Source organism: Poecilia mexicana, unplaced genomic scaffold (assembly GCF_051168715.1).
Source record: "Poecilia mexicana isolate PSO_F unplaced genomic scaffold, ASM5116871v1 scaffold_19, whole genome shotgun sequence".
NCBI classification, from domain to species: domain Eukaryota; kingdom Metazoa; phylum Chordata; class Actinopteri; order Cyprinodontiformes; family Poeciliidae; genus Poecilia; species Poecilia mexicana.
Genome location: NW_028263388.1, coordinates 24,905,221 through 24,928,357, shown reverse-complemented (window position 1 = coordinate 24,928,357; position 23,137 = coordinate 24,905,221). Strand labels below are relative to the sequence as shown.

General features: G+C 40.2%; 4 protein-coding genes across 5 annotated transcripts; 2 read left to right on the top strand and 2 right to left on the bottom strand.

Moving 5' to 3' along the window:
* The first annotated feature begins 198 nt into the window (after nucleotides 1-198).
* On the top strand, nucleotides 199-6,858 carry LOC106918736 (putative protein MSS51 homolog, mitochondrial). The gene is made up of 6 exons (XM_014988721.2): nucleotides 199-1,034; nucleotides 2,182-2,331; nucleotides 3,009-3,133; nucleotides 4,333-4,896; nucleotides 5,982-6,075; nucleotides 6,584-6,858. Exons 1-6 carry the CDS (start codon nucleotides 889-891, stop codon nucleotides 6,786-6,788), a joined length of 1,284 nt encoding a protein of 427 aa, XP_014844207.2. The 5' UTR covers nucleotides 199-888; the 3' UTR covers nucleotides 6,789-6,858.
* Nucleotides 6,859-7,781: 923 nt separating this feature from the next.
* On the bottom strand, nucleotides 7,782-8,721 carry LOC106918737 (myeloid-associated differentiation marker homolog). The gene has a single exon (XM_014988722.2). It carries the CDS (start codon nucleotides 8,719-8,721, stop codon nucleotides 7,879-7,881), a length of 843 nt encoding a protein of 280 aa, XP_014844208.2. The 3' UTR covers nucleotides 7,782-7,878.
* A 954-nt stretch (nucleotides 8,722-9,675) lies between these two features.
* LOC106918730 (myeloid-associated differentiation marker-like protein 2) lies at nucleotides 9,676-10,850 on the bottom strand. The gene has a single exon (XM_088000936.1). It carries the CDS (start codon nucleotides 10,806-10,808, stop codon nucleotides 9,912-9,914), a length of 897 nt encoding a protein of 298 aa, XP_087857062.1. The 5' UTR covers nucleotides 10,809-10,850; the 3' UTR covers nucleotides 9,676-9,911.
* Nucleotides 10,851-11,685: 835 nt separating this feature from the next.
* Nucleotides 11,686-22,477, top strand: cog7 (component of oligomeric golgi complex 7). Of its 2 annotated transcripts, XM_088016527.1 has the most exons (18): nucleotides 11,717-11,776; nucleotides 11,891-12,167; nucleotides 13,015-13,163; nucleotides 13,252-13,368; nucleotides 14,183-14,351; nucleotides 14,428-14,510; nucleotides 15,638-15,760; nucleotides 15,844-16,042; nucleotides 17,042-17,169; nucleotides 17,252-17,406; nucleotides 18,144-18,260; nucleotides 18,978-19,043; nucleotides 19,155-19,341; nucleotides 19,416-19,556; nucleotides 19,684-19,767; nucleotides 20,311-20,425; nucleotides 21,396-21,539; nucleotides 21,619-22,477. In XM_088016527.1, the coding sequence occupies exons 2-18, from the start codon at nucleotides 12,002-12,004 to the stop codon at nucleotides 21,783-21,785; spliced, it is 2,310 nt and encodes a 769-aa protein (XP_087872653.1). In that variant the 5' UTR covers nucleotides 11,717-11,776; nucleotides 11,891-12,001; the 3' UTR covers nucleotides 21,786-22,477. The 2 variants fall into 2 exon arrangements, with proteins under 2 accessions (XP_014844210.1, XP_087872653.1); XM_014988724.2 differs by having other exon boundaries at nucleotides 11,686-12,167.
* The last annotated feature ends 660 nt before the right edge of the window (nucleotides 22,478-23,137 follow it).

Sequence of the window (23,137 nt, the reverse complement as noted above, 5' to 3'; positions counted from 1 at the left end):
CATAAAATAACTTGCTGTAAGCACTGACATTGGTAACATACCTGAACTTATTTTGTGTTTATATAATTTACTCATTTTAAATTGTATCCTTTAAAAAACACAATTTCCTCCTAACTTTTTGCATTCGTCTGCCTAATTAAATCATTTTAATAAATTAAATCAGACGTTATAATTATACAGTGACTTTAATTTGTTTGGATGTTTTTACAGCTCAACTGTAGCTCAAATTCAGCATCTTTTTTGAAATGCATTAGAAGTTGCTCCTGTGGTTTAATGTTAGCTAAAACCAGCTGACCAGCCTCATTCTGGTGCCTTTTGTGATGTCATCAACCCAAACACACACAAAGCAGAACTGAGTTTCTTTTCTTTAGTGCTTTTTAATGTTGAATTCTTTGAAATCTTGCAGTGGATTTTGTTTTATTCTCAGCATTGTTTTATTATTGTGGGGAAGATATGTACAACTGAATGTTATCTTTAATTTTTTTTTTTTTTTGTTTGCTTAAAGTGAGTTTTTCCATGAGATTCAATTGATATTGAAATCGTTTCAGTTGGTTGTTGCTGTTGTTTCTGTTTATTATTATTATTATTAGTTTTATTTTATTTAGTTATTGTTTTTCTCTTGTTTTGATCTGTTTTAAACCGTAGAGCACTTTGGTATAAAAAATAACATTTGGCTTTAACTAGCAATACTGCCCTCTAGTGGAGAGAGAGAGTAAAGGCAGGAAAAGTTCATAGATCTGGTTTGAAACTTAAGACTTCTGCAATGTTTTTTTATTCTTACACAAATGAAGGTTGTTGTTGTTTAATGGTAAGGAAGTTTTCTGCAAGATAAATTAGTGATCTGGTCGTGTTCATATCTTCTCTGTCAGACGGAGGGTTTTTGTTCTCATGCAGTCTGGAACTGTCTGGCGCTGTCAGACGTTTCCAGAAGCCTGGCAGCAGGTGTTGCATCTGCAGGCAGCTCATATATCAGCCCAGCAGGAGAAGCGGCTGTTTTACACCATTAGCAGCTTCAAAATGACGGAGACTCAGAGGTAAGAGGAGCGTTTCGGCCGTTTTTCTTCCTCTGCTCCGTGTTTGCTTTATCGTTAAAATGACTGATTGCATGGAGCAACATTTAAATGTGACCTGTTGGTAGGTCGCTAAACCCTGCAGCAGAGTTTGGGTCTCTGATTTAGTTGATATTCGGATCGTCATTCTGAACCTGCAGCATTTAAGCAACCTTCACATCATAGATACAGCGTATGAGCTTTTTCTAGAAAGTCTCTGAGATTAATCTCAAAATGTCTCAGGTTTTCTTTCTCTCTCTCTTTTTTTTTTTTTTTTTTTTTTAGCAAATTTTCTACCTGTGAAACTCAGACATTTTCTTGATTTGACTTTATTCTCGCATGTCTTGATTTTTTTCTACAGCATTTCTGAGGTTAATGTCAAAATTGCTAAGTTTTTTTTCCAAGCAATTTTTTAATTTTCCAAGCTAAGAAATTTCCTCGTTTTTTTCTAGAAGATTTCTGAGATTAATCTCAACAGTTCTGTGTTAGTACATTTTTTACTTTTTAAACTCAAATGTCCAATTTAAATGTAAAATTTTCTAACTCAGAAATGTCCTTGTTTTCACCCCCTCGAAAATTTGTTTTAGACATTTTCTGAGTTTTTTTTTTCTATTTGTTTTTCAAAATTTCTGAGATTGATGTCAAAAAATAGATTTTTTTCTATGAAAATTTTGACTTTTCAAGCTCAGAAATTTCCTTATTTTTTCTTAGGAAATTTCTGAGATTAATATAAAAATGTCAGATTTTTTCTAATAGAAAAATTTTAATTTTTCAAAGCTCATAAATTAGCGCATTTTCTAGAAAATTACTGTGATTAACCTTACATTTTCTGATTTTTTTCTAGAAAATTTTCCACTTTTGAATATCAAAATTGACTAATTTTTTTCTGTTGAATACTTTTGAAGCTCAGAAATTTATTTATTTTTTCTAGGAAATTTCTGAGATTAATCTAAAAATGTTATGAGATTTTTGGCAGAAATTTACTCCCTTTTTCTGTCACAGAAAATTAAGGCCCTAAATATTCACACACCATTTGTGCCTGGGAGCCTTTAAAGCCTTATCTTGGTTTATTCACCAGTTTGTTTGTTTTTTTGTTCCTTTATTCTCTTAGTTTTGTTTTTGTTTTCTCCAGGACCGTCCAGCAGGCCTCAGGTAAATCTCTGGCCTTCCACTCACAGAAGGAAATGTTTGAGAAACTGGAGGAATCTTTTAAAATCTGCGCGTTCTGTGAGAAACGGCCTGAACAGCTTTCAGAGTCACAGAGTTTGAAGCGCTGCGCCAGGTAAAATTATAACCCAGATTATATCTGAACAAACGAGGAAATCCGTCCCAGTGAATGAGAACGTCAGGTTAAAGTCACATTATTGGTAATTCAATTAAAAAATCAAATGTATTTTATAGATTCGTTCATACTAAAGGATTCATCCTGTATGTTGGATCTTGAAGCTCCAACCCTTGAAATAGCTTCACTTCATAGTTTAGTAAGTAAAAGCAAAGGAAGTTCCCAGTTTTGCAGATGGACCCAGCCAGGTTTTTTTTTTTTAATAATTTATTAATTTTTTTTATACTAAAACTTTTGTAATTTTGCTTTAATTTACTTCACCTGCATCAATTTCTGGACAGCTAATGTCCACAGGTGGATTTGCTTTATTTGTAGCTTTACCCCAAATTATGTCATGTTCCTTCCCCATTTCCTGCTAAACTGCAGCAGCTATTGTGATGCTTAAACTTCTGATGGAGTGTTATCTTTATCTTAGTGCCAGAATCATTTAAATAGAATTTCAAACATTTTATTTTAAACATATACTTCAGAAATCACTGTGGGGAATATGAGGAAGAAATAAATCCCTGAACTACATCACTCTATGTGTAATAAATCTATTTAATACGTACATTTGGTGGTATTTTAATTCACTGAGCTGCGTCTTTGTGTCCTTTTGTCCATTATTCCCTTTCCAGGTGTCTAAATGTTTATTACTGCTGTAAAGACTGTCAGAGGGAGGATTGGTCCAAACACAAGAAGTTCTGCCCCCAACTGCGTTTAGCTGCGATTGACAGAGTTGTTGAATGGCTTCTGTTCAAAGGTAATAAATAGTTTGTGACAAAAAATATCTCTTCCAGTTAGCTAACCTTGTAAAAACCAGACGCTTGTTCTTTGCTATTAGCGGCTAATGCTAACTCTGTATTTTTAAGTGTGGACTGAACGGCTCTGTTTCCACTTCTAAAACTACTGTTCTGAAACGGCGCAGAAAACCAACATGATCGTTTACGACTTCTTCTGTTCGCTGATTGGCCTGGTTGAAACTCTGCTGGAGGAATCCAAGTGAATGGGAGAAAGCCCAGACTGTGCTGTGAAGCAGGAATTGCACTGAAAGGCAATGACACAATCATATATTAGGGCCGGAGTAGAGAGAAAAAATAGTAAATTTCCACCAATAAACTCAGAAAGTTTGAGTTTAATCTCAGAAATTTTATTTTATTTTATTTTTTTTAAAAAGCAGGGATTTCTGAGTATCAAAAGTTAAAAATGTTCATTTTTAAAACTGAGTTTTTCTAGCAAACTTTTTACTTTTAAAACTCAGAAATTTTCTTGTTTTTCTAGAAAATCTTTGTAGAAAATTTTTGAGAATAATTTCAAAATTCAATTCCATCCTGACCTCATGGCGGTTCTGACCTCATTACGGTTCTCAGTCCATCCTGACCTCATGGCGGTTCTGACCTCATTACGGTTCTCAGTCCATCCTGACCTCATGGCGGTTCTGACCTCATTACGGTTCTCAGTCCATCCTGGGCTCATGGCGGTTCTGACCTCATTACGGTTCTCAGTCCATCCTGACCTCATGGCGGTTCTGACCTCATTACGGTTCTCAGTCCATCCTGACCTCATGGCGGTTCTGACCTCATTACGGTTCTCAGTCCATCCTGACCTCATGGCGGTTCTGACCTCATTACGGTTCTCAGTCCATCCTGACCTCATGGCGGTTCTGACCTCATTACGGTTCTCAGTCCATCCTGGGCTCATGGCGGTTCTGACCTCAATGCGGTGCTGACCTCATGGCGGTTCTGACCTCATGGCGGTTCTCAGTCCATCCTGGCCTCATGGCGGTGCTGACCTCATGGCGGTTCTGACCTCATTGCGGTTCTCAGTCCATCCTGGCCTCATGGCGGTTCTGACCTCATTACGGTTCTCAGTCCATCCTGGCCTCATGGCGGTTCTGACCTCATGGCGGTTCTGACCTCATGGCGGTTCTGACCTCATGGCGGTTCTCCTCTTGTCCCCCAGGCGACCTTCCGTTCCCCACACAGAAGTGGTCAAAGCCGGGGTCGGAGGTGAAAACCTGGGACGACTGGCTCTCCATGCAGGGCGACCTCTCATCCCGCCTCGACGCCATCGTCAGTGGAGCCAACATGAAGGATTTATGGGCCGACGCCGGCCGGCCCCGACCTGGGGATGATGACCTGAAGCAGTCGCTCTGGAGGGTCTGCAGCGAGTTCTTCTCCAGGCCCCTGACCGTGGCCCTGGGCCTCAGGCTGTTCGGCCTCAGCCCGGCCTCCCAGCCGCTCACCGTCCACCTGGTGGGGGCGGGGCCCGGCGAGACGCTGGCGGCCAAGCTGAGCGACTACGACGAGCTGAACCACGTGTTCCCTGGACACCAGGGCATCGAGGTGGTCATGGTGGGGCCCGAGGTGGCGGACGGCCCCATCCTGAGGCCCCCTCTCCGAGCCTTCGGCCCCAAGCAGAGGGTCTACGTCAGCGCCTACCGGGGCCTCTACCACCACTTCTGGGAGGAGCTGGTGGAGAAGGAGGAGGCGGCCAAACCGGACCTGGTGGTCGGTTTTAATCCAGGTCAGAACCACGGAGTCATCGGGACCAGAACCATAATAAACTCATCAAGATCAACCAGGTGTCAAACTCAAGGCCCGGGGGCCAAATCTGGCCCGCCGTAGCTTTTTATGTGGCCCTTTAGACTCCAGATTACATCATCAAGTCCCTCCAGGTTTTCAGAAATCCACAAAATTAACAAAAATCAACAAATTCCCACATTTTTTCTGATTGAAAATCTTTACAAGTATTTCTAAAGTGGAAACAGAATCTGTGATCTTAATTGCAAAAAATAAACAAAAACAAAACCAACGGAGGGACTGATCAATGATTATTTAATTTTGAGAAACATTTATTGAATGCTGAAACAAACAGCTATTTATTAATATTTTAACATTTTAATGGGTTTCATTACTACATTCTGACCCAACCGGCCCTTTAAGAACATTCAGATTTTTGATTTGGCCCAAAATGAAAATGATAATATTGATGTTTTAGAACATTTTTCAGTAATATAATGGTATAATAATTTCAAGAAAACATTTTCAGACATAAACTTAAAATTTTAATGAACATTAAACACTGGAAGGGGAAGACATTTGAAATCTCCAAAATAAATAAAGGAAACAACAAATAAACAAATAAAATGAATTATGAACTAAACTGTCCTTAAGATCACTTAGTTGAGACCAAATCACCAGACAGGAGACTTTTATCATCCAATTAGTGGTAAAAATGGAAAGAAATGAGAAAAATACTAAACTTTGCAAATGGAAATTATTGAATTTGTTTCAATTTATCATCCAATTAATCGATTAATTACTTATTGTGACAATCCTCAGTAAGGGAAGCTGCTTTATACGTTGGAACATAAATAGAAGGAGTTTTCATAAATACAGTCTGAGTTTTCATAATCATTTTTAGTTTTTTTTTTTAAATAGTGTTTAAAAAATAACTTGTTTTCCCCAGATATCCATCTGCAGTGGATTAGGCCTAAAATATCTGATTAAATAATTTACAGTAATGCAAATTATTTAAGCATTTTTACATAAAACGTGAAAATAAATTTGTTTAGAAATGAGAGTAATTATTTGACTCTATATTTCCAGGTTTTGATGCCAGTCAGGGTCTGGACCAGGGCTGGCTGCCAACCCTTCTGCTCCTCCGCGATTATGAGATTCCCTCCATGTTCACCTCGCTGACGTAAGTTCCACTCATTTGGAGCCATAAACACCAGAATTTGATCCAGAAATCAGATGCAGCTAGATAAATATGTAATAAATTCAGGGGTGTCCAAAGTGTGGTCCGGGGGCCATTTGTGGCCCTCTGAACAATTCTGGGCCCAAATTCACATTATATGCAGTTTTGGTTCCTACAGAAGTCTTTATTACAATTCAAAAAGTAGTCTATGCCATTTAGGAACAATAAATAAATAAATCATCAGTAAAAAGGTCACATCCACCCAGCGGCAAAAAAATGTTCTAAATAAAATTCCTCAGTAAAGCACGAAGAGTTGGCATGACAAATAATCTTACTTAATAAAATAATGCGAAGATAAAAGAAAATAAATGCATTTTGTCAAGCCGCACTTTCTAGATTTTGATTTGCAAAGAGATGTTAAAAACTAAGCATCATTTTGTTTCTACTTGTTAGAAAGTTGAGGGTGTGTGAATACTTTTGTCCCAGCTGCTGGTCTGTCGTCTCTCTGCAGTGAGACAGATATGACCTACAGTCTGCAAATCCTGCTGGAGCTGGAGATGGACCTGAAGGGCAGTGGAGCCAACCCGTTTGCCTCCCTGAAGCCAGAGGTCGTCGGGTCGACGCCCAACAAGCCTCCTGTCTTCTGCAACTCGCACTACTTCAGCTTCCAGGGTTTACTGGCGACGGCGGAGCTGGAGGAGCCAGAGTCGACCTGAAGGGGGCGCCGGTGGAAAACGTTTGTCATTTCATTTTTATAAATAAAGGGTTATTATGTTATAATCGTAACCGGACTTTTAATAACTGAAACACTCGAAGGGTTTATAACTTTTAAACAAGGAGCTTCAGGAGTTAAGAAATTTGCATCTATTATCTCAGTTTTGTTGCATTCAAATGAGGCTCAGTAAGATTTGAATATAATGAGTCTGTGAAATGCGGCTGAGTTCACTGCAAAAACACAAAGACTCACCAAGTATTTTAATCTGTGCAAATATTTTAATTCGCTTTAAATACGACAAAACTAACTTAAAAGTAACTTTTCATCTAGATATACAAGCCTGTTGTAAGTAAATAATTCCTTAATATTGACAAAAAAAGAATTAGTTCTACCGGTGCTGTTACCTAGCAACCTCAGCCATGTCCAGCGTTACCTAGCAACCAAGTTCTAGTTCCACTGGCAGATTATTTCACTTATAATATGGGAAAAATGTCATAAATTCAATAATCTGCCATTGGAACTAATTCTTTTTCACCAATATTAAGGAATTATCAACCTAAACAAGCTTTTATTTCCTCTTCTTCACTGCAAAAACCAAACCTTACCAAGTATTTTTGGTCTAGTTTGTAGTGCAAAAACATTCAAATCAAATGTCAGTAAGACATAGGATCCTGTTTTAAGTCAGTGATTCTTTATTATTGATTAAAAAAAATGGTTCCACTGGCAGATTATTTCACAAATAACATGGGAAAAAAAATGTCTTGTTATAAATGAAATAATCTGCCAGTGGAAATAGAACTGGGTTGCTAGGCAACGGCTGGGGTTGCTAGGTAACAGCACCAGTGGAACCAGAACTTTTCATCAGTATTAAGGAGTTATTTACTTAAAATAAGCCTCTACATCTAGCTTAGAAAGTTATTGAAATGTTAGTTTTGTCTTATTTGAAGTGAACTAAGATATTTGCACCAGAAACTAAACCAAAAATACCTGACAGTCACATAAAATTATTCTCTAGCCAAACTTCACAGCTGTTTTTGTCTTCATTCACCAAGTGATGGAGTCCAGGACAGTGAAGTCACAGCTGAACTTTTCTACAGTGACTTAATGGACAGAACCAGGTCTACAATGTAAAGGATGAGGTTCAAAGCGCTTCCCACCGTGACGGCATTCATGTCTGCGTAGGAACATTTGATGCAGGTGTAAGGGTTGTGCCTGTAGCGTCTGTAGCCAAACACGGTCCAGAGGATGACAGCCAGCAGGTACAGCACCACCGCCACCAAGTTGGACACAAACTCCACCAGGTTCAGCCTGAACACCAGCAGACACTGCAGAAGCTTCAGCAGGTTGAGGACGATGATGGCCGCGGTGACCAGGAGGCAAACTCCAAAGATAATGGCGCACAGTATCATCCCGAAAGGTTTGTAGAACCACTCCCCTCTCACAAAATGGTCGACGGCGGCGGTGAGGATCATGCAGGCGACAAATGCCTCCGATATGCGGAGGGTTCCTCTCAGGCTGGACATGTAACCGCTGCCGAACGCCGTCTTCTGCTTGATGACGTCGACCAGAAAGCACACCGTGGCGACCAGCGAGAAGACGAAGCACAGGATGTTCCCAATGCAGGTGAGGCAGACAAAAACGGCGGCGAAGGCCACCGTGGCGGAGACCACGGAGATGCAGCACACGGCTGTCAGGCCCAGGGTCAGGTCGGCCCAGTTGGGGAGGAAGGCCGCCAGCAGGATGTGCCAGCCTCTGCTCTCCACCACAAGCAGCACCAAGGGGACGACGATGCACAACACCCAGACGAACTCACACCAAACGCCCCAGGGGGCGACCATCCTGCCTCTGAACAGGACGACGGCCAGAGCCAGAGCGCTGGATATCATCTCCACCAGGCGAATAATCCCCTGGAAGCCGGAGAACGGGCCACACATGCTGCCGGGTTTGGGTTTCTAGGTCCTGGAGGTTCTGAGGAAGAAGCTGCGTTTGCTCCAGAACTGAAGGATGAACCGTCGTAATGAAACTCCTCTCACTCCAGCACAGCGGTGCGATCTGCTTTGTATTCAAATGTCTGAGTTGGTGCTCAGTTTGCACATGAAAATGATCAAACGGACCTGAACTGTAGTTGGAACGAAGCAAAATGGGACCAACTGTAACTTCAGATCAGAGTTTCTCAAACAGGTTCGGGCCGAGGATCATTTTAACAAACACTCACTTTAACACAACATCTTAATTTACACAACCTGAATGAAAGTTTTAGTCTCTTAACTGACTTATTATCATGAACAGTTCATCTCAGGGCATTTTGAGTAACTTTCATATTGTGAAACTTGTGGTTTCTAAGCTTTCCAATGATGTCAAACACATGGAAATAAAGCTGTTTCTCACTACCAACTGTTGTGTGCATTAATAACATTTAGACCTATTTGTAATTTAGAAGCACATTTAAAGAAAAAAAGATTAATTTTGCCACGGCAGAAACAAAAATTATCTTCTGCAATGTTAAATATAAAAATATACACCCATGTATTTATCTATTGTATTTAATTAATTTAATCATTTTTATTAAATAAAAAAATAATAGTTGTTGAGGTGCAACCAGAGCATCATAAGGAAGCAAAGTCATTATCCCCAAGCTTTGCAAACTGTCAGCTGCAATTAAAATAAACATTTGCCTTAAAAAAATGGAAAGAAGAAAAGGAGTGGGAACTATTTCCCAGAATGCTTAGCGGTGTGTTTTTGTATCCTGAGATGGAAGTGTGTTACATTGATCTGTTCACACTAAGTGCTAACCTAAAAACTCTGTTTATTCAACTCTGACAAAATTAATAAAAAGTTAACACAACTTACTACTGCAAGTTTATCTTTCACAAACTCACACATTTAGCTTCAAAATCTAAAACTCTCAATTTATTTGACTTGCAGAGCAGAAGACAGCAGACCCAACTAAATGCAGCTCAAATGTTTTACAGTGTGGACATAAGTTGCAGAGACATGCAGTATTCACCTTATTTATGCTGGAATTACAACACAGCATCTTTGGAAATATTATTAAAAAGAACAGTGGAGCTTTTCTGTACATTCAGGTCAAATGTCTTTGACACTATAAAAAAAATCGTAATATTTATGTTCGCTTAAAGTCACAGATGCCGAGAAGAGTAAAAATCAGGTCCAATGAAAAGAGGATGAGATTCACATAAGTAAAAAATGCAACCATGAACTGAATGGCCCAAATACAAAAGCTGGGGGGACAGTCGCTGGGCCGTGGATTGTGTCTGAACATGAAAATGGGCCACATGATGGCTGTGAATATGTACAGCACGACTGAGATCACCAGGAAAACAAAGACAAACCTGTCCAGGTTAAAGGGCAAACATTTCTTCAGCTTTTTTAAGATGTTGGTGGCGATGATGAGAGGCAGGATGGGGAAGGGGATGATGTACGCGATGACACAGAAGATCAGTGCTGGCTTGTCTCTGTAACCGGTGAGAGACACAAAGATCATGCAGCTCACGAAGGCCTCCAGAACCTTCCAGAACCCGGGAAGAGCTGCCAGGTAGCTCCCTTTCTTCTTGTCCAGGAACTTGTCCTTCACCACTTCCAGGACGTAGAGGAAGCCACACAGGAAGGCGAACACGCTCACTATCCAGCCGTAGAGGCATTTCAGGCAGGCGTAGAAGTTGGCGTAAGTTATGGCGACGGAGACGGTCATGAGAGAGGAGGACATGGCCATCCCTGTGGTGAAGTCCCCCCAGTCCATGCAGAACATGTTGAGGACTACATCGAGCCCGAACATCTCGATGACGGAGATGATGAGGGTCATGATGGGGCAGAAGGCCCAGGTGAACATGGCGTAGATCCAGTAGGTATGGCTGCTCCCTCCTCTGAACATTCCCAGGACGAAGGTGACCAGACACAGAACGATCTGAGCCATGTGGAGCCCGCCTCGCCCGGACATCAAGCTGGACGGATTAAACACCGCCTTGGACAGCGTGTCCTTAACATCGTCAATAACGCCCATCTTTCTAAGTGTCAGAGAAATGACTTGGTCCTCTCAGGTTGGCTGACGGATAACTTCTCCCTGCAGGGTTTCCTCTCCAGCTCTACTTTCCATGTAGTTGCTTTGGTTTGCATAACATTCATGGAGCAGACTGTGAATAATGAGACTTATCTGCTGCAGCTGATAGGAACACGTCGCCCTAATCATTAAAGCACAACATTTAAAATTACTGGAAGAGTAAAACTGATGTCTTTATACGTTAGGTTTGTATTAAATGTTTTTTTTTCTTCAACAGAAGTTACATGCTTCCTAATCCAAGCTTTAACTGTTATTAACCACCAATACAATGTTATATTCTATTGTGGAGTGCAAAGTAGAGATCCACAGAACTGAAAATTTGGGCTGATATCAATATCCGATATTACCGTTAAGGCCGATTACCGATAGGTATTTACTGATATATTGTTTCCTAACTTATCAATACCATGAAAACCACCACTGAAACCCCAAAACCCTAAATCCTGAGCTGCGTCACTGTCACATGACCAACCACCACCATATAATAACTTTTTTTATTGAATGTTAATTTTATGTGTTGGAATGTTGTGTTTTTGTGAAACAACATCAAACTAATTGTTTTTATGTTATTTTATGATATCTAATAAGTAAAGAAGAGGAATAAGGCCACTGAGAGAAAAAAAATGAGTATTTCTTCATAGTTTTGATAAAATTTTGAGAAAATGATTTTTCACAATGGCCTTAATCCTCTTCCGTATGTGAGGTTACACATTTTTTATATACAAAAAATTTAATTAATAATAATAATTACGATTCCCCAATACCTACAATTATTTATTGATTTTTAGTCGGGCCGTGATCTTTTCATGCGTTTCCGGGGAAGGTAAATAGGAAGCACAAGCGGAAGTTGTTGTCAGTTTGGCTCTGCTAGCATTAGCCACTGTGAAATATGTGTACTTTGCAGCTTTTGAGTGAGTAAACGTTTAAAAATAACTCTGGAGGAGGCCGTCGCTTTGTTAGAGCTTTATCTGGTTGTAATGGTCATCTCCTTTTCCTGGGCTATTTATTTTATATTCGTGTCGAAGCCTTTGGTTGGGAAGACTTAGCTAGCCCGGAGGTTACCAGGATGGCTCGATGACAGCCGAGGGGTCTGGCTGTACACCGGGGAACAGGCTGTGAGCTCTGGGAGCGGAGAGATGGACTTCTCCAAGTTCCTGGATGATGATTTCGATGTGAAGGACTGGGTGAACGGCGCCTTCAAGATGGTGCAGAAGGAGGCTCCGGGGAAAGCGGACACTCATGCAGCAACTCTGGTGATGAAGCTGCAGCTCTTCATCCAGGAGGTCAACAATGCTATCGAGGGTCAGTAACCAGAAAACAGAACATATTCAGATATTATAACCAAACAGCAGTGCCTCAGTAAATGTCTTCACTGGCTTTAAACTAGCCGGATGTCTAACAGGCCTAGCAGGATTTGCTCAAGTCATGGCTGGATTATTATAGTTTCTATTGAACTTTGACAAATGAAATAAAAGTGTAACAAACTTTAAATATTCTGAAATTAGAGTAGAATCATCTAGTGCAGGTTAAAAGAGTCCAGATGTTGTATTTTTGGTATTTAATCTGGTCCAGATGCATAAAAAGAGCTAAAATCACCCTTTAATAAAGTCTCATCAATCAAATAAAAGTTTCACAAATAATAATCTGAGTTTGCATGAGTAATTTAGTCCAGTTTTGAAGTGTTTGGGCATTGCTGTTTTTAAGCTTAAGTTGTTGAAGTGTGGGTCAGATGTGAGTAAGATGCTGAAATTGCCCTTTATTGAAGCCTCACAGATCAAATGAAGGTTTTTCTAATCACATATTTGGTTTTAAGTATCTGAGAATGAGTGTAGAATAGCTATGAAATGTTTTAAGTTTTGTAGTTTTTAACCTACAGCAGATTAAAGATGCTCAGGTTAGTAAAAAATTAGATGGAATTGCCCTTTACTTCTGATTCTGGAAATGGCTAATCTTCAGCTTCATCACTGCCCTTGGACTAGATTTGCTAGAAAATAGGAACTTGTAATATTACTTATTATTATTATTATGGTTGGAATTATACTGAAACTAATGCTAACGTTGTGTCAGACTGTGTCAGTGGTTTTAACACCCAGTTAGGTTTATTGTTGTGTATGTTAATGACTCGGCGGCTGGCTGTTTCTGTGTGCAGAGAGCAGTAATCAGGCGCTGCAGAACATGCCCCGGGTTCTGCGGGACGTGGAGGCGCTGAAGCAGGAGGCGTCCTTCCTGAAGGAGCAGATGGTCCTCGTCAAGGAGGACATAAAGAAGTTTGAGCAGGACACCGTGCAATCCATGCAGGTGTGTGGCAGCTGCTTTAGAAGAAGGCACATGGCAAGCAGAACATAAAGTTGTTTTGAATAAACGATGTGGATCTCACACCCACCAGGTCCTGGTGGAGATAGATCAGGTGAAGAGTCGGATGCAGCTGGCCGCTGAGGCTCTGCAGGAGGCGGATAAATGGAGCACCCTGAGCGCAGACATTGAGGAAACCTTCAAAACTCAGGTGAAAAACCCACTTCTGAATGCTGCTTTCACTTCATCATATGGAGCTTTATGTGATTAGATCCTTTTTGTAAATAACAAATGAGAAATGTATGTAATTAGTGTGTCTTTGTAATACTCTATGTGTAAAACTGAAGGTCCAGGGGCCAAATCTGCTTTTATGTGGCCCTTTAGACTCCAGAGGGACACACAAATAAAACCTTCAAAGTGACAGTTGTGCTTAAATATTGTTTCATCAATCAAATTAAAGCAGTTTTTATCTGTATTCTGCCAAATTACATCAACCCTGCAATTTTTCACAGAAATTCATGCAAAATCTTTTGATTTTTCCATGAATTTTTGCACTAATGCATAATTATGAGTTTATTCTAATTTTATTTATTTATTTTTTTTGCACAAATGGTCAAAAACTTTGGGTTGTTGTGATGCTAACTTCCATCTGCAGAGGGCAATATTTCTTGTACTCCACTGCTGCCTCAGCTTCACTTACAGTCAGATGATAAATACGGCAAGTACTAAAAAGTGACGTTTACTGTCATACATAGGTGGAAATATTGCAAAATTCCTTGCAGATATTTCTAAATTATCACCAGAAAAGCACAAAAACAATTGCAAAATCCTGAAAAATGTGAAAAAATGTTCAATATTTAATTTTAAGAAACACTTATTGGATGCAGAGGCAGCTATTAATTTGTTCATTTTATCAGCTGTATATTAATATCAGTTCATGTGTTGTATCAAAGCATCCTGACTCACTCGGTCATGTCCTGTGCTGTCGTTATGCTTCTAGTCTTATCAGACTCGTGTGTTTTCAGGACCTGGAAGTCATTTCATCCAAGCTGACCAGCATGCAGAACAGCCTGGCCATGCTGGTGGACACACCGGACTACTCTGAGAAGTGCGTCCACCTGGAGGCGCTGAAGAACCGCCTGGAGGCCATGGCCAGTCCTCAGATAGTAGCAACCTTCAACTCCATGTCTCTAGGTAACGATCCAGCTCCACCTCCTTCCGTCCTCCCCACCGCAGCATCAACGACACTCACCTGCTCTTCTCCCTGCAGGTCAGGCCAAGGTGTTTGTTAAAGTCTTCACAGAGATCGACAGAATGCCCCAGCTTCTGGCGTACTACTATAAATGTCACAAGGTATGTTGTCCAGCTCAGGACTGGGCGTGATTTATCAGGTTACTAAAACAGGTTTAAGTCAAGTAATCTGACTCATTAGTCAGGTTTAGTAACCTGATTTATCAAGTTACTACATCACACCAAGGAATAGGGATGCAAGTTAATGATTAACGAATTAAGGTCAAGTTGATCTTATTGGCTTGATTGATTGATAATTGGCCATTTTCTTTAAAATCTGAGTTTTCTCTTGTATCAAGAAGGCCGGCTGTCTTCACGTAGCAAAGGGATAGATACACTTTTCATAATATGCGGAATAAAAAAAACATCATCAAATTTTAAAAAATGTGTTGAATTTTAGCATTATCAGCTGTACTAGATACTTATTGAATAAACATTAATAAACTTAGATATATTTATAAAATATAACAAAAAACAAGAACCTCTTAGATGGCTGAATATAAAAATAAAATATGTAAATTAATACTTAGTTTCCTGTGAACAAACACATGTTAATACGTTAGTACTGTCTGTAGCTTTGCTCTCTAAGGAAAGTTAAAATTCGCTCCATGAAGTGCATGAATTCATGTCAGCCCTGCTTATTGCCATCAGATTTTTTTCTCATCACGTTACTACCCCTCCGCTTTGCTGACGTCACATCCTCACCTTCGTAGCACAACACAAATCTTTGAATGAGAAGCTAACGTTACTCCTCCATGTTGCTCGGCTGAATGAGCGCTATTAAGATGAAACTTAAGACTTAAGCGGCGTTCGTACGAACACCTGGGTTCGTACGAACGCCGCCTGGACGGCGACTCGTCAATATAAGTGTTTATATTTAAAAACAGGAGCGCATAAAGTGCTTTTTACATCTAGTAACGGGCTCTATTTGAACCGTTTCTCTTACATGGTCGCCATGTTGTACCAACTGGCTCGCTTAAGGAAGACCAGCGGCGCCCTCTGCTGGATGGCGGCTAAACTACACCATTAAATAAAGGGAAAAGAGGACGTTTTTAGTTGATCGATTTGAACTCATTATAATCTAATAAACCATTAATGGACATTTTATTGTAAGTGAATTAATTGTTTGCATCTGTCAGGTTAATAAACACATGATCCATGTGGAATATTGTCTGATTTGCTGTCTGCAGGGCCAGTTGGTGAGCATATGGCAGGATCTCTCTCAGAGCGAGCTCAGCCTGAATCAGCAGCTGTCTGAGTTTTACGACACGTTGCTCTCCACTTGGCACGCGCAGGTGCAGTGGAGCAGCCAGGTGAGACCTGCTGCAGCACCAGGATGATTGGTTTGGACTGAGTGATGATTGGTGCTAAACTGTGTGATGCTAAACCGCACCAGGTGTTTAAGAACCCGTACGAAGTGGTGACGGTTCTGCTGATCCAGACGCTGGGGGCCATGGTGCCGTCCATCCCCGTGTGTCTGAGCAGCGCCATGGAGCGGGCCGCCCAGGAGCAGCGCCTGGACTGCCTGCTGGAGCTCCACCAAACCACCTCCACCTTCGGCCACAGCCTGGAGGCGGCCATGCTCCCACACCTGGGTTCGTACGAACGCTGCCTGGACGGCGACATTCTCTCATGTCACGGCCACAAGCTGCAATTTTTGTCGGTTTTATTTTATGCCATGTGATAAATTGAGGAAAAGTAGCTCATAATTGTGAAATGGAGGAAAAATTAAACATCGGTTTCATAATTTGGTTTTTTAAAATCTCAAAAGTGTGGCAGGCACACGTATTCAGCCCCACAAAACACATGAGTTTGATTTCATCTTAAATTTATATACCAAGACAAGAATATTTTATTTTTAATTAAACATTTAGTTAGATAAAACATAATCACTGGTTATTATAATGGCCTATTTAAAGTCTGGTCTGAGAATCTATGAAAAGACTTGAGAAGTGTTGCAATCCGACTGAACGCATTTCCAAAGATGAACGGCTCAGAATCTGAATATTTTATAAACTTCTGGGAGCTGAATACAAATTCATTCCACACTTTTTATATTTTTAGTTATAAAATATTTAAAATTTTGCTCTATTTTGCCCATTCCTAAATCAATTAAAGCATGATAAAATGAAACAAGCTCAATAATTTCCATTTGCATAATTTATAATTGTTCTCTTTTCTCTATTTCTACCAAAAACTGGATGAGAAAAATGGTCAGTCTGGTGTTTTGGTCTCAATATCCTTTTTTTGAAGGACAGTTTAGTTTACATTTCATTTTGTTGTTTTGTTTATTTTGGATATTTAAAGTGTCTTCCAGTTCCTTTGTTAAATGTTTGTCAGAATTAAAAGTTTATTGATCTCTGAGAATGTGTTCTTATGTTATTATGTCATTAATTTTTATATTGAATCACCTGAAAACAATTTATTATGAAAATATTTTCAAAACATCAGCACTATTGTTTTACTGCAAAACTTCTGGGACGTTTTATCATGCAGTAACATTTATTATTTTGACAGGTTCCATTAAAATCTGAGTAAAATAAAATTGAGGTTGACGGACGGTAAGTGAAAGTGTTGTGGATATTTTGTTCCAGGTGAGAATAACCTGCTGAAGGTGAACGAACTGGTCTGCGCGCTCTACGACCCGTACAAGTCCTACCAGCTGCAGTACGGCGAGCTGGAAGAGGCCTTCCTCCTCATCCAGATCAGCGCCGTTCCTCTGGTCAGACCGCCGCTCAGCCACAGAACCACCAGATAACCAGCCGTCTCTCTGTAACGCTCAGGGCTCTGTGTGTGGTGCTCAGGAACACGGGGAGGTGATCGACTGCGTGGAGGAGCTGAGCCACTCTGTGGGGAAGTTGTTTGGGCTGGCGAGCGGCGCCGTGGAGCGCTGCGTCCGCCTCACCGATGGGCTCGCCGTGTGCGGCCTGCTCAGAGCTCTCAAAGCCCTGTTCACCAAGTAAAGATGCTTTTCTCATTTCCAGCTTCAGTTAGGGCTGGGCGATCAATCTATTTGATCAGTTAATCAAATGTTTAGTTTTTGAAAATGTAAGTTTTGGAAAATCTGTTATTTTTTTCCACCTACACAGTCGTCGGGTCCAAGGTGATGTCAGCACGACCAGGGCGGCCATCTTGTTTGTCATGCTTGTTATACAGCTTCTGTTTGTTTACACTTTGAATTATATGATAAAATATTACAGTTAAACTACATTATTTTCTATTAGAAGTCATAATATTACATGAAAATAGTTGTAGGAACACAGGAATAAAGTCGTATTGTAATATTACCATGAAGATTAAAGTAGTAATCTTATTGAACACGAACAAAAACAAAGACAAAAAAATTACAGAAAATAATTATTATTTTTATTATCTTATTAAAACAACTTTACTCTCATAATATTAAGACGTTTTAGTAAAATTGCGATTTTATTGTGCTAATATTTTGACTTTTAATGTTCTCGTAATTAAACTACATTCTTTGCAGACTGGCCTTAATAAAAGCCGCTTTTTGAGAATGTTTTCCATCATTTGAAATGTCTTTCTTAGAAAAGAAAGCAAGAAGAAAATCAATTAAAATCGAACCTGGTGTGAAAAAATCAGAGATTTTGTTTTTAAGCCATGTCGCCTAGCTCTAATTTAAATTTATATCAGACATATTCCTTGGAATAACCCTATTATTCCTTTGAAACTCAGGTATGTGTCAGACTTCTCTACAACGCTCCAGTCGATCAGGAAGAAATGCAGACTTGAGGAGACACCAAGTTCCTCTGCTTTCCAGGAGGACTGGACCTCCTTCCAGAACTCAGTCCGGTGAGTTTGCTTTTAAAACAAAGTTCATCCAAATGGGGATGAAAACGATTGATTGATTTACTTGTCGATTAATTGTTTATTCTATTAAAATTAGCTTAAATCAATAATAATATCCACTTAAGCCTCCTTTCAATGTTGTAGTTTGGCCTCCACACAGCAGAGGGCGCCGCTGGTCAATATTGAATCAAAGATGGCGGTGCGAAATCAAAACGGGAAAGAGAAACGGTCCAAATAGGGTCTGGTTTGGGATGTAAAGTCCACTTTATGTTGTTTGGTTTGAAACATGAACCCTGGATAAACTCTTTAATAGCTGCGTGTGACGGAGCGACGTCAGAAATGTCTGACGTGCTACGAGTTGACGGAAAAGCGGAGGGCAAACAGAAAAATAAAGCAAGGTTGATTTATTTATTTATTTTGGTAACAGACAGAATTTCTGTATGTTCATTGTGTTTCACATATTTAAATATTTTTTATTTTTCTGGTCAGCAGCCGATTCCTGTTTTGTTATATTTTATAAATGTAAGTTTATTGATTAGAGGAAATGAAAATTTTCTGTTTATTCAGTCAGTATTTAACACAGCTAAAAATGATGTTAAAATTTAATTATGTTTATTTAAATTCAGCATTCAGCAACAAAATGGCCGCTCATCAGTTAGTCGATCGATGAGATGAAGTTTAGATTAACTCACTAATCGGTAACTTGCACGGGTTTCACAGGATCATCGCCACATGTGGAGAATTGCTGCGACAGTGCGGAGCTTTTGAGCAGCAGCTGTCAAACAAGTGAGAAACGTTCTTCCTGTCATCTGTTTTTATTTAGTTTCTCAAATCGAACCCAGTTTCAGTTTTTAAGAGTAAAAAAATAATAAAAAATGCTGCTTATGATCACTGCAGGATCCTGGGCACAGCGGGTAAGTACTTATCGGAGTCTTACAGCCCACGCAGCCTGGCCGGCATCCAGGAGGCCAGCTCCACTGACAGGAAAAACGCCACTAAAAACCCCTGGCAGGAGTACAACTACCTCCAGAGGGGCAATGTGGCCGAATACAACAACCTGATGGAGATCCTGTTCTCGCTGAAGGTAGGACGCAGGTTGTAGTCGGCACTGAGCGTCTTGCTGCTGATCTTCTGGTAAATAATGACGTGGTGTTGCAGGAAAAAGGGACGGGGAACTCCAGCCTGCTGGCTGAGCCCAGATCAGCTCTGACCAGGCTCAACCAGCAGGCCAACCAGCTGGCCTTCGACTCCGTCTTCCTGCAGATCAAACACCAGCTCTGCCTCGTCTCCAAGATGGAGGTGAGTACGTGTCGGGCTCCCACATGATTTGATTTCAGGTGTTATTGGGTATAATTTTAGCTAGATTTACTTTGGAGTGCTGGGTGTCCTGTTTCTTTAAGTCTGGCCTCCTGTTGCTCTGGTTTAGAGTCAGGACGCTTCTGCTATTGGAGAGAGCTACACTGAAGACCTGCCTACGTTCAGCCTGTCACCACAGGAGTATATCACAAACGTAAGATTATGTCTTCATTTAAAACTGTCTGTGATTCAAAGTTGATTTAATTTCAAAGGGGATTCAAGGAAAAATGAAGTTTATCACATTACAACTTGTCCTGTCATGATAACAGATTTTGCTGGATGATGAATTATTCCAGAAGTTATCGCAATAAATTTCCATAAATAAGCTAAAAAAAAAGTATGAGATTAATCTCAGACATTTTCTAGCAAAAACAAGGAAATGTGAGTTTGAAAAGTGAAAAAACTCTGAAATTTTCTAGGAAATTTTAAAAAGTGGGAAATTTTTTCACTTTTTTTTATAGAAACTTTCAGAGTTTTGTGGCTGAAATTTACTCCGTTTTTCCGCCTGTGTGTTTCTCTGTTTGGGCTGTAATACGTCGTTATACATGAGGAATTGATTGATGTAATGTAGCAGCTTTGATTTGATGGATGAAATAATATTTTAGTGCAAAACTCGATTGGAACACTGGAGCCTAGATGGACGCGTATAAAGGCTGTTTTTGTTTATCCGGCTCAAGCGACTCTCTCTCCTCTCCAGATTGGACAGTACCTCATGTCTCTGCCTCTCCACCTGGAGCCCTTTGTGACCCAGGAGGACCCGGCACTAGAGATGGCCTTACATGCTGGGAAGCTGCCGTTCCCTCCGGAGCAGGGTACGTCACCTCTTCCTCATTTTAGTCTGCTGAATTTATACTGCTCCATTTCTGCATGACGAGATGGTCACATCAGATCTTCATCACTTTATCAAAGCTTTTCTCTTAATAAAACGTTTTTCTTGCAATTTCATGACTTTCTTCTGGTAATATAACGACGTTAGTCTCACAATTTAAAAAAAGAAATCTCAGTTTACGTTCAGAGACTAAGTGGATGCGTGTCAGGAGCGCGGTGCGTTAAAGCATTTAAACGTTTTGAGCGTTCAACACTGGAGTTCAAAAATCTGAACTTTTGTCTCTGGATGCAGAGGATCAACCAATCAGAGGCTCTGCTATGTAACGCAGTGGCCTGTAGGTGGTGTCCTGCCAGGACATGCAGGTTAGCAGGCCATCAAACTGGGCTCTGGTGAGACGGCGACCTTTGTCGGCGCCCAGTTAGCTTGTCAAACTCACAACATCTCTGAATTATCTGGTAAATTCAAACACGCGCCTGACAGCAGCATTTTGTTGATTTCAGTAAATAAAACCTCGATACTCTCAGTATTAGATCCTCCATTGTTGAAAGCAACCAGAAGAGGAATAAAAGGCGAGAGGCTCCAACGCGTTATCAGCTGCCACCGTAGTTTGTTCAATAGAAACGGAACATAAAATGTTCAGCAAAGACATCTGAGCCTCTGTTACGACTGCAGAATCTTTCACTACATAATGATTTGGTTCCACTCTCTCAATTTTATGCATCATTGTACGAACAGGCCGGGTACGGAAGACAGCGGCTCATCGCAAGGCGAGTCTAGAGCGATTTTGACGCAGGTCTTGAGGAAAATGTGAAGCGTCTGACTTCAAAGTGCAAACACGTCCAACTCGAAGCGTCGGAGGCGTTTTATGTGTGAAACTCGTTGGGTGTGAACGCAGCATCGTACTCCACCGCAGGTCTTCAGTACTAACAGAAACTTTCCCCTTGTTGTCTCAGGCGATGACCTTCCTGAGTTGGACAACACAGCTGACTACTGGCTGGGCTCCATCGCCAGGGCAACCATGCAGACCTACTGCGACGCCATCTTGCTCATCCCCCGTCTCTCCCCTCACTCCACCAAACAGCTGGCCACAGATATCGGTACGGAGACCGGGAAACGCCTCCAGGTTCTGTTGGTTCTGTCGTTGTGTGTGGAATCATTTGGGTTTGTCTCCCTCAGAGTATCTGAGCAACGTGATGGACGCTCTGGGCCTGCAGCCGTCCCGCACGCTGCAGCACATCGTCACGCTGCTGAGAGCCAAACCTGAAGACTACCGGCAGACGGCCAAGCTGCTGCCGCGCCGCCTGGCGTCCAGCCTGGCCGCGCTGCGCGCCATCGACTACTAGCCGCTCTGACGGACTCCCCCCGCTGGAAGAGATGTGAATGACGGCTGTTTTACATGTTAGCTTCTGTGATTGGGTCTTTGCTGTCATCATTCTTTGTGTTTTGCAGCATTTTGGGTTTTTGTTCATTTTGGAGCAGAAGAAACTGAAATCAGAATGTTTTCGACATTCTTTCCCAAGTTTTACCGGTAAATCTGCCTTCAGTTTAAGCCAAAATCTGATATTTATATATTCATATTTTGCCTAATTTATGCATCTGTAAGAGAGTAAATTCTCTGTGATCCATATATCTAATTAACTATTCCATACTGATAATTGATCTGGGGGATGAAGATATTCAGAGGAGGTATTTCTGTTGTTTTTTTTATTAAATCAGTCTCATGTTTTGCTAAAACATAATTAGAGTATATATTTCTGTTTTGCTTGGGCTGACTCATGATTGTCTCTATTTTGGATAGCAAGGGTCTTTTGTATTGTGAAAATCTGTATTATAAAAATCGGATGACACTATAATGAAGCCTTGATGTTTGTTTTTACAAGCTTAATGTAAACTTTGCTCTGTTTCAATGTTTTTATAACTGTTGGAAAATGTGTGTACAGAGCTGGAAAAAAGTTTCTGCCTACCTGGGTTCATGTAAAAATATTCTCCACTTTAAGTCACAGATTCACTTTGATTAAACTTTATTTCATTTTAATATTTTTAGTTCCAGTTCCCCATCTGAGCATCTAAGTCTAAACCTCTGCAGGCCTAAATTAAGGTCAAAGTTCAGAATACAAGAATAAAACAAACTGCACTGCAATTAAATATCAAAAATAATAAAACTGCTAATCTCAAAAATAACTGTTTTATAGAAGATCTCTGCAGAGGGAAAACTCACATCAGTTTCTTTTCTCATTTAGAGCAGATGCATTTAAAGTTTATCCAAAATGTATTTTTCAAAGTTGTTAAATTTGTATGAATATTTCATAATTTACTGTTTATTTGAGTGAAGTAATTCCACAAAGCATCAACCTTCAAATTACTGTTACTTTTTTATTTTCACTTTAAATAATCACTAAAGTATCTTGGGGTTTACATAACTTTTAGGAAAAGTTACTTTAGTTACTCTGTACTTTTAACTTTTATTTTACTAATTTTATTATGAATTATCGATAATCTTGAGTTAAATTTCTGGACACTCTACCAATTCCCTGAATGAAAAACATTTTTAACTAAAAAACGCACCAAACACACATTTATATTGCAGTGATACTTCGTGTTTGTTCACAATCTTTGTAGTTTTATTTTCTGTCTGTAGAAAAATCACTAAAACTACCAAAACCTCTTAAGTTACATTGGAAAAAATTATGTGGAA